The 21,186-nt window shown below is 38.5% G+C and overlaps 1 protein-coding gene across 2 annotated transcripts; it reads left to right on the forward strand.

The window, feature by feature from the left end:
- The first annotated feature begins 1 nt into the window (after position 1).
- Positions 2-20,988, forward strand: DPM1 (dolichyl-phosphate mannosyltransferase subunit 1, catalytic). 2 transcript variants are annotated; one of them, XM_036826444.1, is made up of 9 exons: positions 50-251; positions 3,152-3,251; positions 8,247-8,280; positions 9,471-9,547; positions 9,632-9,657; positions 11,455-11,550; positions 15,302-15,370; positions 17,818-17,932; positions 18,841-20,988. In XM_036826444.1, the coding sequence occupies exons 1-9, from the start codon at positions 91-93 to the stop codon at positions 18,943-18,945; spliced, it is 783 nt and encodes a 260-aa protein (XP_036682339.1). In that variant the 5' UTR covers positions 50-90; the 3' UTR covers positions 18,946-20,988. The 2 variants fall into 2 exon arrangements, with proteins under 2 accessions (XP_036682340.1, XP_036682339.1); XM_036826445.1 differs by lacking the exons at positions 15,302-15,370; positions 17,818-17,932; positions 18,841-20,988 and adding an exon at positions 12,160-12,479 and having other exon boundaries at positions 2-251.
- The last annotated feature ends 198 nt before the right edge of the window (positions 20,989-21,186 follow it).

The following is a 21,186-nucleotide window of genomic DNA, read 5'->3' on the forward strand; positions in this document are numbered from 1 at the left end:
CCCTCCTCCCGCCTTTGGTACGTTCCGACGCGTCCTCTTCTCGCGCCGCGTTGACGTCATTCCGCTTCCGGCGCCTGGCGCAGTTCTGCCATGGCCTCCGGGGAAGCGAGCGGACCGTCTCCTAAGTCTCCGCGGGAGCCAGAGCCGCGCACCCCGCGACAAGACAAGTATTCGGTGCTTTTGCCCACCTACAACGAGCGCGAGAACCTACCGCTCATTGTGTGGCTGCTGGTGAAGAGCTTCTCCGAGAGGTAGCGCGCCCGGCCGCCCTCCTAGAGGAATGAGATGAGCTGGCTTTCCCGGCCTGGGTGTCGGCACTTGGCTGCGAGAGGCGGCCCCCTGCCTGGCTTCTCTTCCGTCTCCCGCTGGAAGCCTTGGGGAGGAAGCCCCCCCTACGATGAAAGAGGCGGATACTTCCCGGGTTCTCTCTGTGTCTCGGGTTCTTATCTCTGCCCTTGGGTTTTGTGACACACTCCTTTATTATACACTCCCTTATACTCCTCACCCCGCTTTTTTCTTAGAAGGGCTGGCTCCCCTTTTATTTGTTTGTTTTTATTTTTTAATTTTATATTTGGCATGGATGGAGCCCATGTCCCCTGCGTTGGGTGCTCAGAGTCTTAACCACCGGACCGCCAGGGAAGTCCCTAGCCACCCTTTTAATTACTGCGAGGCCGAAAGCCTGACCTCACTCCTCCCTCTATCTAGGTGGTCAGGATCTGCGGCAGGAGCCGGGACTCTCAGTGAGCCCGCTCACTCCCGCCCGGGTGCTGAGGGCTTATGTAAGCATGAGGTTTGGGCTCTGTGGGTTAGGGGGCTGCTGCTGGGTTGGACATCCTTTCTGGAGAGGGCAGAAGGGCAGATTCGCCGGTGGATGTTTGATGTGACTGTTAGAAACTGAGAGATTTTGGAGTTGAATTTGAAAGAGTTATACAGTTTTTTTTAAACTTCAGAAAATCGTGGTGTCAGTACGAAGTAACTTGTTTTACGGTTACATCAGTGGGATCATGTGTAAATCTTTGAAGATCTTTCCGTATCAGCACATACAAACTTCGCAAATTATTATGAAAATTGGGTAGTATCATGTGGCTGTGTTATAATTTTTCTAACCGGGTCATATCAGTGAACACGGATTATTTCCAGAGTTTTTTTGTTTTTCTTTTTTGACTTTAACTTTACAAATGAGAATGGGGACTTTGTTCACAACGTATTTTCCAGCATTGAGAAAAGTGCTTGACGCGTAAGAAGTGCTCCTTACACATTCTTACTTTTACTAGTATACCGTGGGTAAAGTCTTTGTGGTGGAATTGCTGAGTCGACAGAGATGTGCTTAGATTGATAGTTAATGCTAAATTGCTCTCAAAAAAGGTACCGGTTTAGGACTCTCCAACATTCATCAGAGAGGGCCTGTTTCCCCACCAGCCAGCCAGTTTTATTAAACCTACATTGTTGGAAATGTTAATTGGTGAAAGATACTGCTGTTTTGATTATAATTCTTTGAATGAAATAACTATCCTCACATTCACGGCTTTTCAAAGTTTTTTATCCGTAGCTTTTAACCCTTTTTTCTTTAAGTTATATTTTGATTTTTCAAGCTCTTTCCAGATTAGAGAAATTGTCATGTAGCTGATCTTGTTCCAGCTTATCTTCTGATGATACAATATTTTTTGCTCTATTCTTTAATTTTTTTATGTAGTGCAGTTTATCTTTCAGTAGTTTCTGGGTGGATATTTTTTTAATCAAAATGAAGTTTAATGACGGAAACAACTATTTTCTTTTCAGATGGCAGTCAAATTACCTAAAGTTCGCTCAGCTTGATTCCTTTAACTACCTGATCCTCAGGTGGTGTGGGTGCTTTGAAGTGGAGAGGGCAGTAATTTTGCTTATGAATGACTCCATTTGTTTATGAAGTATATCGCTTTCAGAACAACAACTAGAATCAACATCTTAACTTTTATTTTTTTACTCTTCATTGAATTTGTTACAATATTGCTTCTGTATCATGTTTTGGTTTTTTGGCCATGAGGCATGTGGAATCCTAGCTCCCTGACCAGGGATGGAACCTGCACCCCCTGCATTGGAAGGCAAAGTCCTAACCAGTGGACCGCCAGGGAAGTCCAGCATCTTAACTTTTTTTGGCTTGTAAAGCACATGCCTAAATTTAATGCACTGTGGGAAACTGAAGTCATCTTATCTACTGTTAGAAGATAGGATGGGTTTTGCTTTCTTACAAGTTTGCTGGGGCCGACTTTTTTTTTAAGCTTTTAACAGTAGAATGTGTTTTCTGGTTGATTTCCTCACATTTGTTTCTTCAAGCAGGACCAGAGGAAGCAGAATGTTGCGTTTCGGGGGATTTGCCTGTATCTCCTTTTCTCTCCTTAAGATTCCCAATAAAGTTAACAAAAAGAATGTTTTCTTTAAAGGGAGGCGGGGAGACATGTGATGGTGATCACAGGTACATCCAAGTATTGTGCTGGCTTGTTTTTAGAATAAAAACTATCACATGAAGTTAATGGGAACAAGGAAAAGATGTTAATTTTGAAGCACTGACGTCTTTTGTAATTCTATGCTGTTTTGGTTTTTGGGTTTTTTTTTTTTTTTTGATAGTATGGGATAATGGGTATAACTGTTTGAAATAGTGGTGTAAAAGACTGTCACCATTCTCAAGTGGGTTTTCTAAGGGTGAAATTAAATCAGATTTATTTATTCATGGATTAAATTAAAAAGAATAATCACCCAGAGCTACTCAGCTGACTTGATATCTTTAAATGTATTTTTGAAATATTTTATGTAACTAAGACTTGATATTAAAGTTCCACAATTCCATTTCCCAAGTAGGTATAAAATTTTATATGATATCCTATCATATATAATACATATGATCACTATAATTTTTTTAACGAAAGAGTATGTTTTCTGTGAGAATTTTAACATCTCAGGACTGTATAGTAGCATTTTCCAGCAACGTACGTAGTTTGGAGGTGACATAGTAAATATTTGACATTTATTTCATTTGATAATTGAAGTTTTCCTTGGTGCTTAACATGGCAATAAATTTCCACTTATACTGGGGAGGAATTAGTGATTTTAAAATCATTTTTTCATTTGAGACTACTGTCCCCAAGCAGTACAAATTTAAATTTTTTTATTTTAGTGGCTTCAACTATGAAATTATAATCATAGATGATGGAAGCCCAGATGGAACAAGGGATGTTGCTGAACAGTTGGAGAAGATCTATGGGTCAGACAAAATTGTAAGTCATTTTTCTATCATAACAGTTATGTTTATATTGGGGAAAGATGATAAATTAACAGTGCTTAAATTCAGTTTGTCTAGAAACTGAAAAAGTTAAAGAGCAACTTATACACGGGGTTTAGATGCATTTTCATTGTGCTTGAGGTTTTACATGTCTTTGATATGTTGAGTCAGTGGTAGGTTTACAGCACGATAGTGAGCCTTTGGATGAACTCTGTTTTTATGTCTGACTCTGCAAATCAGTTTCCTTGAAGGGCAGAATTAAAGCATGATACTGAAATGAGAAGGAGTATTTATAGAGCTAGGTTGCAGTAAGTAATGTGTGTCTTGATCTTTCTCGCTCCCTTTCTCTAGGTATTCTCATACTTTCAGTAGAGAATCCTGCCTACAGCTAGCTTGTGGCTGGGAAAGGTGACTGATTGTTTTCATGTGAAACATTTTTTTTTTTTTCAGAGAACTTGGCATTTTTATTTTTATCTGTAGAACAGTCTTGTGGAAGTATTTAGATTGACTTTCTGAGTCTTAAACTTCAGATTTTCCCACTGTGCCTTAAAGCCTGTTGTTCTTCTACAGGAGTACCTTAGGCAGATGTAGAGTTCATTTTGTAATAGCTTTGTAATTTTTATTTTTGAACAGTGTTTTGGCTTTATAAACGTTGGAGCATACTTGTGAGATCACTTCAGCTACTTCTTGGGCCAAAAGCATACATTAAATCCAGATTCAATTAGAAAACACATTCTAGGCATTGGGTATTTTGTAATTTGTATAGACCAGAATTTCTCAATCTCAGCACTACTGACCTTGGGACCTGATAGGTCTTTGCTGTGAGGGACTGTCGTGTATGCTGTAGGATGTTTAGCATCATCCCTGGACTCTACCCACGAGATGCAGCAGCAGCCCCCCTCCTCAGTGTGGCAACAAAAATACCTCTGGATAACATCAAGTGTCCCTCCCTTTGTGGGCAAAATTGTCCCCTCTTCCCAACAGAGAACGATTGGTATAGGAATAAAGAAGTCTCTTGGAATAGCCAGGACATGGAAGCAACCTAAATGTCCATCAACAGAGGAATGGATAAAGAAGATGTGGTACATATATATACAATGGAATATTACTCAGCCATAAAAAGGAAAGAAGAAGTCTTTTGGAGAACCTTTATTGATATTTGCATTTCAAGAAATGGCAATTAAGCATCATAAAGAATAGGCTCTGGGTCCAGATATTCTTGATTAGTCCCAATAATGAAATAATTACTATGCAGTTGGAGATCTTAGTTGGTGAGAAGCATTTAAAGAAATGTGTTACTCTTATATACATGGTAAATCTATCCTGTACTAGAGGTTCTTTCCATCTCACAGACAGACGAGCAACTCACAGAACTAGCACACCTCAGTCCTCTCTGAATGCCTCCAGATGTACAAGTGTACAGAGGAGATAGAAACTGAAATTTTCATCCTTCTAGCAGTGACTTCTGGTAATGCTAGGTTCATATTTTTGGCCAACAGTTCCTCAGTTTTTATTAAGTTCTGGGCCAGGGCTACTGATTCACATAATGTATAGAATACTCTCATTATGCACTTCCATTTAATCTGGGAACATCAACCTAACTGTTTTGAATACTTTTGTCATAGAACCTCAGCCTTGAGGTGTGATTGATTGATCTTAAGGAATGCCTGATGAATTGATCTCCTCAAATTCTAAAACAACATGGTCTTCAAAGCATTCCACTTTTCTCATCAATCCAATAAAATTTAAAATAATGAGGAAAAAATAGCATTTACTGTCATGATTTCCATGTGGTACCAGGGAAATTCCCTATTCATTCATTATTTTATCACTTTTAGGTCATTTAAACTAGAAAATTACGTGTGTGCGCGTGCACACGCGCCAGTAGCAAGCTATGCCAGGGAGGGCACTTGCTTGCTTTTTAGGTGATGTATATATATTTAGTTGGGGGAAAAATTAGGAACCACCTTACAATACCTCAGATAAAATATTCACAGATGCTTTGTTAGCCTTTCAAACTGGTTGAAATGAATATTTTAGAAAAAAAGCTAAAGAAAAAAAAAATTTAACTCTTGAGGTGAGGAAACAGACTAGAGGTTAAGTCACTTTCCAAGGGTACATAGGTAATTAATAAATGGCAGGAGTGGTACCATAGAAAAATCGGAGGCACATATTCTGAACTGTTAACAATGATCACAGGGTGGGGAGATATGAGATTTGGAGGGCTTCTATTATGTTTGATGTACATGGCTTGTTTCATCCCCCCAACTTGAGATCAGATAGACTCATCTATATTTTGTCATTATTTATAGTTTAGTATTTTTAAGAATTGTTTTGATAATGAAGTGTAACACACATTCATTACTTTTAAAATGTCAAGCGTAACTATAGGATTGAGAGATTTGACTACTTAAAAATATTTGGTTCATCCCCAAATACCAACATATTATCTCTGACAAAGAGATCAGTATCCTAATCAAATGTACAGAAATAAATATTCATAAAAACAAGAACTACAGATGGTCAAAAGTGAAAAAAAAGAAATGAAAAAAATATGAGCCTCACTGATAAGAATTGCAAAATAGGAGAGTACGATTAGCCTTTTCTTAGCTGCAGATTTATTTTTATTCTTTCTCCCAACCCGTTTTCGAGAGTACGGTAAAACAGGTCCACTCAAATGGTGTTGATCCTAGTGGAAATTGATATAGTTTTCTGAAGTGTCATCAAGATTTTCTATGATAAAGATTTTTACAAAGTAAGTTTTTTGTCAAACAAATCATAGTGTCGTATGGTATTTTCTAAGCAGGTGTGGTAAGCATTCTTCAGGGTATGTGCCCTGTACCCTTACACGCACTTTCTGTGAATTCACAGCTTCTTCTGATGACGGCTGAGTGAGGTGAGCTCTGTGTGCCCATTGCTGCCCCGGGGTCACACAGCAAATTAGCAGGGGGGTTCCATAGTCATCTACTAAGCCATCCTGCCTCATGTAAGAAAAAGCAATCATATTGATGTGAGGAGGGAAAAAAAGGAGAGGGGTGGAATTAGGGGTCTGAAAATAAAGCACAGGAGATGAAACAATTTGAACTTTTTATTACATAAGAAGTAAACAAGTATATTCTTGTCAAATGTAAATATTACCAGTAAAACTGAATTGGCCTCTGATGAGCATTTCTTGATCTGCATCCCAGTCCCTTCTCCAGGGGGAGACCCCAGTCCACATTTTGGTGTATGTTACCCCAGACCTTTCTGTGCACGTGTGTGTGTGTGTGTGTGTGTGTGTGTGTGTGTCTGTCTGTCTGTGTGTCTCTACATCTGTAGAACCAGGTAATGTGGTTTTATATGTGTGTGTTTGTTTTTAAACATAAATGCAGTCTTCCTGTGTCATTCTGTTACTCTTTAATTATACCGTGGTCATCTTTTGTCACCAGATTACCTCATTCTTTTAACTGCTCCATGGTACCCTATCTATGTAACGTGGTTTGTATTTTATATAAACTTTTGAACGTTCTGGAAATTATAAATAACAAAATTATCCTTTGTTTGGAAAAAAGAAAGTTTTTTTAGCTAAAACATAGGGTTATAGAAAATCTAAGATGAACTTTAAAGGATTTGCTTTTTCAGGGCAAATACCAGATGAGGTCAGTATTTTGTCAGTAACTGTTGAGCACAAAATCAAATAACACCTGACATGTGTGGTTTGATTTTGTTCAGTGAATTGTAATTATTATAGATGATTGATTGAATGTCTAGTTCTCCTCTATATAAAAGCTCATGGGGTAGGAATGTATTTTATCATCTTTGTTCCTCCCCTAGACCTATAGCAGCTTGCGTGTAGTTAAAAAAAGAAAAAGAAAAAAAAATCTATCCTGCTTAAATTAAACTGAAAATACTTTGGAGATTTGCAGTCTGAGGCAACCTGCTTACACACTGGCAAGTGCCGGGGGGCGGGGGAGGGGGGAGGATAAGAAATGCCCAGTAGTGAGTCTACTTGAGCCCCCTACCTCAGAAACTTAGCATCAAAACCTTGGCATTCTACTTTTCCAGAAATTTAGAGAAAAAAGGAAATAACAACAACTAAGTCAGTGCTTATATATGAAGCAAGAAGTGTAGAAAGACTAATTGACAAACTGTAAGGAGGCTTCCTTGGTGGCACAGTGGTTGAGAATCTGCCTGCCGATGCAGGGGACACGGGTTTGAGCCCTGGTCTGGGAAGATCCCACATGCCACGGAGCAACTGGGCCCGTGAGCCACAACTGCTGAGCCTGCGCGTCTGGAACCTGTGCTCCGCAACAAGAGAGGCCACAATAGTGAGAGGCCTGTGCACCGTGATGAAGAGTGGCTCCCGCTTGCCGCAACTGGAGAAAGCCCTCGCCCAGAAACGAAGACCCAACACAGCCATAAATAATAAATAAATTAAAAAAAAAAACTGTAAGGAGAAAGAATTTAATCTTCTTAGGAATATAACCTGAAATCATGTCATTGGACCAATAGAGAATAAGATGAGGTCATCCAAGCATAGAGTCAAGATAAGTGGATGGAGTATCAACATGTAAAATCACAAAAGGAATTGAGAAAACAAGCATGGCTATCAAATATTCCAAAAAGGTACAGAATAAGTGAGTTAAATACTCAGTTTTCCTAGGAAGGAATCAATAGACATTGCTTAAAATGATAAATCAATTAATAGACATAAAAAAATGTTGTTTTTTTGGTAGATAGCTCTGGGGTGCGGCGGGGGGGCGGAGTTTAAGGTTTGGTCTGTGGGGTTTGGGTGAAAGAATGTTACTTTTCCTTGAAAGCTATTAAATTATTTGATTTGTTACTAAATGCTTTTTTTTCCTTTGGCAAAAAACGTTAAGCATATTCTGCTTTAAGGTCTAACAAATGCAGCTGTATTTCTGTTAAAATGAGTGAGCACTTATTTAAAAAAAGTTTTTATTAGTCAGATTTTCGATTATTTGTGTTAAAATGCCATTTCTTATTCTTACAGCTTCTAAGACCACGGGAGCAAAAGTTGGGACTAGGTAAGTAGAACCTCTCACCCCTCATGCCTGCTCCTTGCCTTAGTAAGATTATCCAGTGTGTATTTCCCCAGTTTGGAAGAGGGCCAAAATACAGTGACCTCCTGTGATGGTTTTTAATGATCTTAATGATATTCAGATGGTTTAACTTGAATTGCCTGTATGAGGCAAAGCCCACTTAGGAAAACAGAAACCACTGTAAGTCTTTCAATATAGGGAATTTAATACAGAGAATCTGGTTACACAGGTGAAGGAATTGCTGAGAAGCCAAATGGAACAGTGGGGCTACTCAGAGATTAGTAGCAGCTGGAGCTCACTACCACTCCTGGGCTGGAGCGACAGTGGAGGAGATGGTGTTCTTAGAGCCGGGAACCCGGGCTGCCCAGAGGAGCTAGAATGGTGGAGTGAGGGATGCCTGGCAGAAGCGGGAGCAGTGGATGGAATCTGGTCCATGCGGGGAGGCAGAGTAAGGGGGAGGACACTTGGACTTTCCCCTTCTCCTTGAGCTCTTCCTTCCTCCTGTGCCTCCCAAAGCTGTTTGGAAACCAGTTGACAAGAAAACAAATATAGTAACCTGCAGTATAGAACAGAGAAGGGATCTAAGGGCAAACATTTAGACCAGCACACTCCCTTAGCTGTAAGTCTTTTGAACAGTTCTTGAAGTTACAAGTTTTTAAAAGGTGTTTATTTTTTAAAAAGGAAGCTTTTCCAGCTTTAAAATCCCTAATAAGATACTGTGGTGATTTGGGGCTAGAGAATGCAGGAATTCCCACAGCCTGTTCCTGACCAGTCACCCTTACCTGCCAAGTCCCCAAGGAATTTTTAGGCATGAGGGTGGCTAAGTAATTGCTAGCTGCACCTTTGGCCCCGGAGACAGGGCTCTAGTGTACCAGGCTTACAGTGTAGAAGACACTCACTGTGTAGCTTTTGTGGGACAGGGGTGATGGGGTGAGCAGAAGCAGAGAGACTGGTTAGGTAGGGATCCAGGCATCAGAAGATGGTGCCCGGGACTAAAGTGAAATTGGAGACGAAAGAATGAAATTGAGAGATGTTTTTGATGGAGAATAATAAATAGGACTTAGAGGACTAATGTATGCTTTTCAGAGGTGCTTAGCAATTTCTTCCCTGTTCAGATGTATACCTAAGCATTTCTGGTGATTTCCTTTAATGGATATAAATATTTTCATTTTTAGGAACTGCATATATTCACGGGATGAAACATGCCACAGGAAACTACATAATCATTATGGATGCTGATCTCTCACACCATGTGAGTGGTATGTTTCTTTAGAGGCTATTTATGATAGTCTTAGCCTGTTTTACTGACCTACTCTTTATTCTTTCTAAATTTCAGCCAAAATTTATTCCTGAATTCATTAGGTAGGTATTTCTAATATTTGAAAGAATTATTCAAGTCATTTATCATATATTGATTTTGTACTTATTTTCATTTTTCATTCATTAAAAATACTCATGCTATTTTAATTTTGCTATCAAAAATGAAACCAAGGTATAGCTTTGAGACATGTGAATATTTAGTTATGTGACTAAATGATATATTTTAGGAGCCCTGAGAGGAGTAATCAACAGATAATTCCTTTATTACCTAATTCTTACAGACTACAGAAAAATATGAAAAGCAGCTTCCCTGTTAAATGGAATTAAGCCTTGCATCATAAGGGTAAAACACTATGAATAGCTGGGGTTTATTCCAGGAATGCCAAAATCAGGAATTGGTCAAACAAATTCATTTATCACATTAACAAAGAAAGCAGCATGACTGGGGACTTCCCTGGTGGTCCAGTGGCTAAGACCCGGCACTCCCAGTGCAGGGGGCCCGGGTTGGATCCCTGGTCAGGGAACTAGATCCCACATGCATGTCGCAACTAAGAGTTCGCATGCCACAACTAAGGAGCCTGCCGGCCGCAACTAAGAAGCCTGTGTGCTGCAACTAGGACCTGGCACAGCCAAATAAATAATAAATATTTTTTAAAAAGAAAAGTGTGATTAAGTCTATAGACGCTAAAGCGTATTTGGTAAAATTCACTAGCCATTTCTAATTAAAATTTTAATGTAGAAATAGAAGGAAACCACTTAAACATACTGAAGACAACCTGGTCCTAACACAAAGGTGTTTGTTTTTGTTTTTGTTTTTTTTGGCCTCACTGCGCGGCTTGTGGGATCTTAGTTCCCCGACCAGGGATTTAACCCAGGCCCTCAGCAGAGTCCTAACCACTGGACCACCAAGGAATTTCCCCACAAAGGTCACTAAATGGTGACATGTTGAGTCATTTCCAGTAAACTCATCAATGATTATAGGCGTACCACCTATCATTAAACATGGAGATTTTAAGTAATGTTGTAACATAAGAATTTAGTATATATTGGTAAAGGATACAAAATTACATTTATTTGCAGGTAATGTAACTATATTTTTAGAAAACCCAAGAGACCATGACACCTCTCAGAATAAGAATTTGGAAGCTGTTCTGAATGTAAGCTAAATACACAAAAACAGAATCAGATCATGTCACTCACCTATTTAGAACACTTCCAGGAGTTCCTGTGAATACATAGGGAAAAATCCACACTCCTTTACTTGCCCCTCAAACCACTCGTGATGTGGCCCCTGCCTTGCATTCTGAACTCATCTTGTTCCCCTCCCCCTTGCCTGAAGTGCTCTTTCACTGCTCCTTAATGGCCAACTACTTCTCCTTGTTTGATCTCTGCATAAAAGTCACCTCAGAAATACCTTCTCTGCTTAGATCACCAATACACAAAAGCTCCTTTGACCTGATAAGGCAGTGGAACCAGTGGAGTAGAAAATGGGTGAAAGATACAAGCAGGCCATGTGTAGAAGAAATCCAAATGGCTCATAAACCTAAGAGAAGATATTCACCCTGGGTTGTAGTCAGGGAAATGCAGTTAAAATAACCGTGTGTCACTATTAGTTTTTCAAAATTAGAGACCTATAGAACAGTACATCCAGCACCAATAAGATGATAGAAAATGAACGTGGATATTGCTGGAGGAAGTATGAGTTACTACAGCCTTTTTGGAAAGTAATTTCTGGTGATATCTGTTAGACTTAAAAATACTCATAAGCTTTGCTTTAGCAATTCTGTTGAAAGCTCAGCAGCTTTTTCTAATTGTCAGCTAATTTATTTTTTTCTGCAGGAAGCAAAAGGAGGGTAATTTTGACATTGTCTCTGGAACTCGCTACAAAGGAAATGGAGGTGTATATGGCTGGGATTTGAAAAGGAAAATAATCAGGTATATACGTATGTGCTCATGATTTCTCTATTTTTTTTTTAAGTGTAACTACTAGAAATATGTTTTTAACAGGTATTTGGATTAAATTACCATGCTGCCTTGGAGTTTGTGGGATTAGATTGTAACTTCCAGAAAGTATTCCCAGATAGCTTCTTACCCACAATCTTTCCTGTGTTAGAGTATTTTATTTTGGATGCTTTTCACTTGGGAAAAATCAGCATAAACCTTTGAACCTTTCGTAGAAATGGTCTAATTCAGCACAGTTTGTTCTGCTGGACCTTCAGCTTTGATTTAAGTGAACTATTCATCTATATTTTTGGACTAAATATGTAATTTTTTCCATATATGTTTTTCAGTAATTTAAGACACTTCATGATTTCAGCTTTTACTAAGCAGCATAAAGTAGTGAGGCTTTGGAGGCAGACCTGGGTTAAAATCCTGATTGTGTCTTTTAATTACTTGTGTCCCCTTTCATATTTTACCTTTTCTAGGCTTTACTTTCCTCATGATAAGATGGAAATGAAACAAACTGTTTCAGTTTTCTATTACAGTGTAACAAACCATCCCAAAACTGAGTGACTTACAGCAACAATTTATTATTTCTCACAATTCTTTGGTTTGGCTACTGGTTCCTCTGCTGACTTCACCTGGGCTCACTCATGCAGTTTCATTCAGCTGGAGGCTCCAAGATGGCCTCATTCATATGTTTGGCAGTTGGTACTGGTTGTTGGCTGGGCCATCTCAGTTCTCCTGCATGTGGCCGCTTACCTGGGAAGCTGGATCAGCTTCTTTACATGGCATCCTAAGGGCAGCACCCAAAAGTACCAAGGCTGCAACTGCAAGGACTCTTGAGTCCTAAGCTCTGGGGCTAACACCGAATTAATTTTTGGTGAAAGCAAGCCCATAATCAAGGGGTGGGGAAATAGAATCCACCTCTTTTTTTTTTTTTTTTTTTTTATAATTTTTTTTTTGAAATTCACGGTCTTTTATTTATTTATTTATTTATGACTGTGTTGGGTCTTCGTTTCTGTGCGAGGGCTTTCTCTAGTTGTGGCAAGTGGGGACCACTCTTCATCGCAGTGCGTGGGCCTCTCACCATCGCGGCCTCTCTTGTTGCGGAGCACAGGCTCCAGACGTGCAGGCTCAGTAACTGTGGCTCACGGGCCCAGTTGCTCCGTGGCATGTGGGATCTTCCCAGACCAGGGCTCGAACCCGTGTCCCCTGCATTGGCAGGCAGACTCTCAACCACTGCGCCACCAGGGAAGCCCTAGAATCCACCTCTTGATGGGAAGACCCACAAAGAATTTTTGACCATATTTAATCTATGGCACCTAGGTTGTTGGGAAGATGTGTTTCTATCTCTAAAGGATCTATATAGCTTATTGCTTTTTGTGTAACAACATAACTTTGTATAAATTCTTACTGATAGTATTTTTTATCACTCACTTCATTCCTACTGAAGGTTCTCTTAGGTTAATGTCACTTTTGCCTCTTAACTGTTAAACCTTGGGCAAGTATTTAAAACATGTAAGAGCCTCAGTCTTCAGTGAAATGAAGGGGTTGGATAAATCAGTGGTTTTCAATCCTGCTGAGCATTGAAGTCATGTAGGGGGAGAATTATACACAACTGCTCCCTGTTTGTCCTCCCTTTCTTGTGCACACACATACTGCAGACCATTTGAATGGATCTCCAGAGGTGGTGCAAGAGCATCAGTGTTTTTCACAGGCTCCCAGATGATTCTGTTGTGCAGCCAAGGTTGAGAGCAACAAATCAGTGATCTCTCAGGCCTCTCTGAATTTGGTCATTAAAGCTATTATTTAAAATCAGGGAGTCCCAGTCAGAGACAATTTACAACGTTTAGTTGGATCATTTAGTTGTATTGAGTTGTATCTGTCATTAGTAGTTAATGTCTGCACTGACTTTATAGTATAAACTCCTGAGAAAGAGTCTGTATCACTTGCTCAAGGTCTCATTTGTATGGTCCAGAACCAGAATTTGAACCCAAGTCTGTCTGACTCTTGCTGCATTTTAATTAAAAGACCCCAATTTTAAAATGCATTACCTTAAATAGATGTACAAATATATACATACACACATGCACACATACACATAAATACATATACACTCACATTCCTTTCATTACACCCATTTTGGTGGGTAAACTATGTCCTGGAATTTTTTTGTAGCTATTAGAAGCAAACTGAACAGGAAAATGTTTCTGTTAGCCATTATGCCAGCTGTATCCGCAACCATGTTATTTATATGAAATAGACACTCCTGGGACTTCCCTGGCAGTCTAGTGGTCAAGACTCTGCACTTCCAATGCAGTGGGCTTGGGTTTGATGCCTGGTCAGGGAACTAAGATCCCACATGCTGTGTGGCATGGGGGGGGAAGGGACGGAGGGGAAGGAGAAGAAGGAAGGAAGGGGGGAAGGAGAAGGAAGGAAGGGGGAAAGGAAAAGGAGGGAAGGAAGAAAGAAAAACACTCCTAAGGAGTGCCTTGATGGTTACCCTGGCTTTGGAGAGAAACTGTTTTCTCCAGGCTGCTTCCCCTGCTGCCCTCTGCCCCTCCCCCCGCCAAAAAAAAAACACACCTTTTTTCTGAATCTGAACACTCTAAAATAATCTGAGCCCACTAAAATATAGTTGCAGTACCAAAGTCATTTTTTCCAACTGTACTACACGTCTTTTTGAAATGTTAATAATAGCTATTAGTCAGTAATAGCTTATAGTTGATTGACACTTAGTTGTGTTTGAAGCACAGATCCTAAAGTCATTGTTAGGGACTGAATGTTTCTGCTAGAATTCATGTGTTAAAGTACCTTATGCAGGGAGTGTTGGTATTTGGAAGTGGGGTTTTGAGGAGGTAATTAGGTTTAGATGAGGTCCTGAGTGTGGGGCACTTTTGGTGGGATTAGTGCCCTTTCAAGAAGAAACCAAGAAAGCTTGGCCTTTCTCCTCCTACCCCCACCCTCAGCCCCTCTGCCCCTCTGCCCCCCTCCATTTGAGCACACAGCAAGAAGGCACCATGTGTAGGCTAGGAACAGGATCCTCACCAGGAACCAAGTCTACAGCACCTTGATCTTGCACTTTTCAGCCTCCAGAACTGTGAGAATTGAATATCTGTTGTTTAAGCCACCCAGTCTATGGTATTTTGTTATAGAAGCCCAAGCAGACTAAGAAAGTCTCAGAATGGAACTTTTGGTCAATTTCCAGAAATTGCCGAAAACCAAAACCCTCTCCCACCTGCACACCTTTAAAAAAAAAAAAAAAAAAAGCCATTTTAATGCAAACTGACCTATTACACAGTTGGAAACTGCCATCACTCGGTGATTTGAATCTGAAAAAGAAACTCCGGATCCCTGATAGATCACTTTTGCTGTCTAGACAGATGTTTGTAATTCTAAATCATGACTGTTGGCAAATATGTGAGTTGAGTTAAAAATCTATTACCGTAAAAAAAAAAAAAAAAATCTATTACCGTTCTCACCTAGAGTTTGGAAGAATGAGTGTTTTATGGTCACCTCTATATGTCACATTCCAAGAATAAAAATCCCTATTTTCTGAAAAATGAGAACTACCAGATCTCCTTTCACTGACAAATAATTTCTGTTTGTTCCATAGAATTAACATTTTTGTGAAATAGTGTTGCGTTTATGAAATTAGTGTAGCATTTTTAGCACTCTACACTTGGGTGTATTTCTTTTGTTTAGAAATTGTATTTTATAAAGAAAATCTTTTATTTGGCAGCCGTGGGGCCAATTTTATAACTCAGATCTTGCTGAGACCAGGAGCGTCTGATTTAACAGGAAGTTTCAGGTACAGTGAAAACCTGTGATTGTGTGTTTTCTACTATTTACAATTTCTTGCCTAAATTTCTTGCTTTATAATGACTTAAAGAAATACTTTTCGTTTCTATCCCATTTTTGTTCTGGAACGCTAAAACAGACAGACTGAAGTTGCTTAGAAGCTGCTAATAAAGCCTAAGCATCTTAAGGGAAAATATTGTGCTTTTTAAAGAGCATGGACGACAGGTTAGTGTGCTTGTTAACATTAGTATCACTGCTCAGCCCTTGAGGGGCCTGAGGTGACCACGGACTGCTCATTCAGAACATTACTGAGATGGGCTTCAAAAACAGTGCCTCTTCCAGTAATTTTCTTCAGTTTATAGCATTGTCCACAGAAAAGTTTAAAATCTTTAATATTTATGTAAAGCTTTTTCAGTTTCCTTATTCTCCATTTTTTTATAAAAAAAAAATTCTTGTTTAAATGGAGCAAAGCCTCCTGCTAGGTCCTTGGGGTCTTTTTATTTTTGTTTGTTTCTGGGGGTGTGTGTATTATCTCTGAAACTATAAAATTTCTGTTCATCTACTTTAAGGCCCAGACCCATGCATTGGTTAATACTTTATATTACTTGGTATTTGCTTCTATCCATTAAATAATGCTGATTCTTCCATACTTCATTAGAACACACAAACACACAAATTAGGAGCTGGCTGTTGAAGGTTAACTAGTACCACTAGTGCAACTGCAAGTCTGTTGGATAGCAGTTCAGAGATAGTAAGACAGAGTCAAAAGTGAAGAGAGGAGCCATCGCAAATTAGAGGTCAGATAATGAAAATGAAACCTCTCTAGATTTAAAATGTAAATTATTTTGAAAGCACAATTTGGTGTATAAAAGATAGATAGGGACCCCATAAATATATCCCTTCAGTTCCGCACTTGGAGGCAAATGAATGATGTGTTACAAAGATCTCTGATTTCCAGAGGAAAAAAAAAGATTGTAATTAAAAAAAAAAAAAGATATTGTGGTGGAGGAGACAGGGGTGGCAATGAAGAGAAATAAATCTTACAAAGTGACTCTTATGGGAATAAAGGGACTCTTACAGGGAAAGAATTTGTAGCCTAATCCTAGTTTTAAAGGTACTGCTGAAACATTATTCCATTATCCCACCATCGTAGTTCTTCCCATAATCCCAGACCTCCTTCCCCTGCTTAACATCATTTGACATATATCTTTAGTTTCTACTGCTAAAATCCCAAACCATGAAAAGGTGCCTGAAACACAGTAGGTTCCTCAATAAACATTTGTTATTGAATGAATATTACTACCATCAGAATCTCCTTTCTTCACATTTATTCCAGACTTATTCTTTTGAGTTCTGATGGAGACTGGGGGGGTAAAGGAGTGCATACCACTAATCCCCCTCAGGTTCCTCTAAGGATTGTGCTTTAGCCTTATAGCCACCTAAAAGCTTGAAAAACCAAAAGATGGGGTAACCTGAAAGGAAGCCTGAGAAGATATGTGAGTTCCAGGTATTAAACCCTCTGGCATTATAGATCCAGGTGGCTTTAACTACCAAGAGAACAAAGTTACTGCCTCTCCTAGCTTTCTCAAAAAGAAAAACAGCAAGAAGAAAGAGGTAGAAATTGCTGCCTTTCTACTCACTGAGGCTCAGGGGTTTTTTTGTTTTTTAACCTCAGTGACTCTGAAAATAGGGATCTCCTGAAGAACGTGATTGAGTTCACCCATAGGACTTCCCAGCTCCTGTCTTTCTTTGTAAATCTGATGAGCTTTGCCTTTGGCCTGCAGTCCTTCTAAAGTTAGGATGTGCATTCGCCCAGTTTAAGTGTCTAACTGTGACCTCAGTTGCTGATAGCTGATTCCCACCAGGATTGCCTCATCCTGTGATCCCTACTTCCTGTCTTAACCTAGCTTAACCAAGCTCATCCTAGAGGGACTTAGTTTATCTCAGGAATTTATTTAGATCTCAGGAAATAGGAACTTCATAGACATTTATGAGGAAATGCCTGTTAACTACTTCTTTCTTGTTATCTAGTTTATATTGTTGCTTCATCATCTGTCAACTCTGTTCCAGTATTTGAAACAGTTTCTCCCCTTTCAGCTTTAAAAATAAATTTTAAGAAAAATTTAAAAACTACAAACGATGGGGGGGTTCTGCTCCACATGATTCACTTTATTACCATATTTTTATAATTTCTGGTAGTGTGATAGGAAGATAATTCTCTAAGAGATACTAAGAATTCATTTTCAAAATCGTCCCAAATTATTTACCAAATATTTTTATGGCCTTTCCAGTTCAGGACAAATGTATCATAATCATCAACTGTGAGAGCTTTTCTATATACAAATGGCTGGTGAAAGTTTAAGGTTTCATAAATACCAGTGAACTTTTTGAAAGGTCAGGATACATGTGGGCATGTATATTTATCCAGGTGTACATATACATTTTAATTTCTTACAGGTTATACCAAAAAGAAGTTTTACAGAAATTAATAGAAAAATGTGTTTCTAAAGGCTACGTCTTCCAGATGGAGATGATTGTTCGGGCAAGACAGCTGAATTATACTGTTGGCGAGGTATGGTAAATAGCGTGTTATACTCCTCATAAAGAAACAATAGGGTTACTTTTTATCATAAAAAGGTTAATTTTCATAAACTACTAAATAAATATGGAAGGCTTCCAGGTGTCCATGCAAAAGGGTGAAAATTCACATTTCTTTAAAATTAATATATTTGACTTACCAAGATTCAAAGCATAACAGAAGGCAGCACTCCCTTTTAAATAAATAAAAGTTACCGGTATCTTCTTCCTCCTTTCCCTTTCTTCTGACCACTCAGCATTATGGGATGAGTCTGCCGCTTTTCCCCTTGTCTCAGCCATCAGCCACCCTACTTAAAAACGCGTGGTGAATCCCTTTTGCCCGTTCCTTACCTATGAGTACATGAAAAGGGCAGGAATTGGGGGAGCAGAGGGGATTTGTACTATTTACAGCCAGCTAGTAAGTTCTTAGGGAAGACTCTCCTCGTTTAACAATAATATTCTTATTCAGAGCAAGAAAATAGCTAACTAGAATGTTACTACTGTTGTGGAAGTTATAAGATTTTTAACTTAGTGCTTAAACAGTGACAGCTAAATTTGATGGACTACTGAAAAAAATTAGGTGAAAGGCCATTTTACTTCTTCAGGCATATAATTTTTCTGGGAAGCTTGAGTAAACCAACTTAATATTCAGTATCAATGCTTTTCAAAACACTTGTAGCTTTGGCTAGATGACCTATTTTTAGATAGTAAAATGCATGTTTAATTTTGAAGACTTGGAGGTGCACACAGTTACTGTAAGAATCCCATAATTCAGATTTACCTTGAAGGACTTGCTATCAGCGGACTAATCTTGTTTCTATTGTATGAGTAATTGTTGTATGCCTGCTATGCTTCCTTCCTAATATTTTTGAAGACTCACTTAACATATATTTTTTTAACTAGGTTCCAATATCATTTGTGGATCGTGTTTATGGTGAATCCAAGTTGGGAGGAAATGAAATAGTCTCTTTCTTGAAAGGACTATTGACTCTCTTTGCTACTACATAAAAGAAAGTTATTCATTTATACTTAATCATGTTCATTTCAATTTAAACATAAAAGAAGCCTGGTTGCTGATTTTTATAAAATGTACTCTTAGAACATAAATCATAAGGTAAGGTAAATTTCATGCAAATCTTTTTTCCTGAGAAACTCCATTTTATATGTCAAATTAAATTAGAAAAATGAGCAGTGTTCTCAATTTTCGTTTACATTTTGCTGTACTAAGACCTATAAATAAATGTATATGAAATTTTTGCATAAAAATAATGCTTTCATTAGAGTATGCAAATGCAGGATTTCTTACATGGGAAAGATTTTGAAATATTCTTTATAAAAACTGTATTCATAGCTCTGGATTCATACCTAATACATGTCAGAAGTAAGAGGAGTGCTAATTATATTCATGAAATACACATATGATACATGGCTGTTTCTATATGAACTAAAAAAGAAATACACACCTCTGCCCTTTTTTTTTTTTTTTTTTTTTGGCTGTGCTGCGCAGCTTGTGGGATCCTAGTTCCCCATCTAGGGGTCAAACCCGGGCCCCCCGCAGTGAAAGCGCCAAGTCCTAACCACTGGACTGCCAGGGAATTCCCAGCTGTAGTAATTTTTAAACAACTATGTTTTTTCCCTCAAAATATTTTTCATGTTATTTCAGGACCCTTAACAAAGCATACATCTTTAGTAATATGACTAAATCCCCTATAGCTCTTCTGTTGACAAAACTGTTCTGCCAGTTGAAATGTTCAGTAAAGCCCTCACAAATATTCTGTTTACCCACCTTAAGTGGGTATTGCAAAAAAGATTAATTTCCAAGTATAGCATAGCTTTTAGATCACGCAGTGTCTTTTAAAATTTTGAGTAAGGCATACTTTGAGCAAATAAGCTTAAGATCACATTGCCTTTCCTTTGCAAGTAAAAGGAAGGGGCGTCTCTAAGTCATTTAATAAGCGTATTTAGTGAACAGTATTCCTATTACTGCATTTTCCTGGCTTAATTTGGCTGCTAAAGAAATTTAAAGTCTGATTTTTCCATTTGCATTTCTAATAGATCCTACCAGAAATAAATACCAGAGTATAAAACCTTTGGTGTCGTTCTGAACATTACCTATTCCCATAGTTGAATCCATAGGACACATTCCAATAAGGGCCTCTTCTATTCTGTTTCCCTTTTATGCAGAGCTGAACAGCTGGCCCACCATGGACCCCTCTTCCTTGGGGAAGTGACTTCTCTCATCACTAGTAACAACTAGAAAATTTATTACCACTGATGTAAAATAATTTTTTTTGAGTGTTTAGATTCCTTCTCGTCTGAACCCAAAGTTAAATTTTCATTGTCAAGTATGTGGAGCAGAGATTAAATAACCACGTCAGAGAACCCACTATAAAATATTGTCTTCTCAGACCTCACTAGAGTAGGTACCTTTTGCCTTTTTTAGTCTTTTGGTTCTTATTCCCACAATCATTACAACACTATCATTATTTACAGTAAATTATTTGAGCAGTGAAAACTTTCACCATTTGGAAGTTATTTAGAAAAGAATCTGGACTATTTAGATGCATTTTTGTAGTAAATCTGGTGACTTAAACACTGTAAAATCTTTTTAAACATTTACATGTGAATCCAGCATCCCTTTTTACTTTGTAAATGGGGCCAAGGATGAAATCCAGATGTTCTCCCTTTGTATTGGTATTATCTCTGTATGAAATCTAAGTATATCTAAGGAAAACTAAATTTAAAATTATTTTGCTTATTTCATATTAGTTCTTGCCTGTCTTCTGCAACATGGAATTAGCTTCTTCATCTTTGTTTCTCTAAATCGAATGTTTTGGGTCCCCTCCTCCTTTTTACAGCTTTTTTCAGCTGTTGTTTTCCCTTGAAATACTGATTTGGCTTTTAAAGATATAATTTATCACAATTTCAGAAATTAACGGAATACTGTGTTGGATGAAACAGCTTGTTAAACCTGCTAACTGAAGCCTTAGACATTGAGCTTTATGTAACCACAATTTGTTCTGTTTTCAGTAAAGTCAGATTCTTTTGGGATGTTACGTATGGTTTGAAACTATTTTAACATGAAATTTAGAGAAACAGCAAAAGATAAGTGTAAGATGTACAGAGCACATCTTAGCAGGTTTGGTTAATCCTTCACAATGACATTTATTACTTTTAAGTACGTCTAGCCAGTGATAGACACTCAAATGTGCTCAACTATAAAAGGTGGGTTCAAGAATGTTGAGAAGA

Source organism: Balaenoptera musculus, chromosome 15 (genome assembly GCF_009873245.2).
Source record: "Balaenoptera musculus isolate JJ_BM4_2016_0621 chromosome 15, mBalMus1.pri.v3, whole genome shotgun sequence".
In the NCBI taxonomy this organism is placed as follows: domain Eukaryota; kingdom Metazoa; phylum Chordata; class Mammalia; order Artiodactyla; family Balaenopteridae; genus Balaenoptera; species Balaenoptera musculus.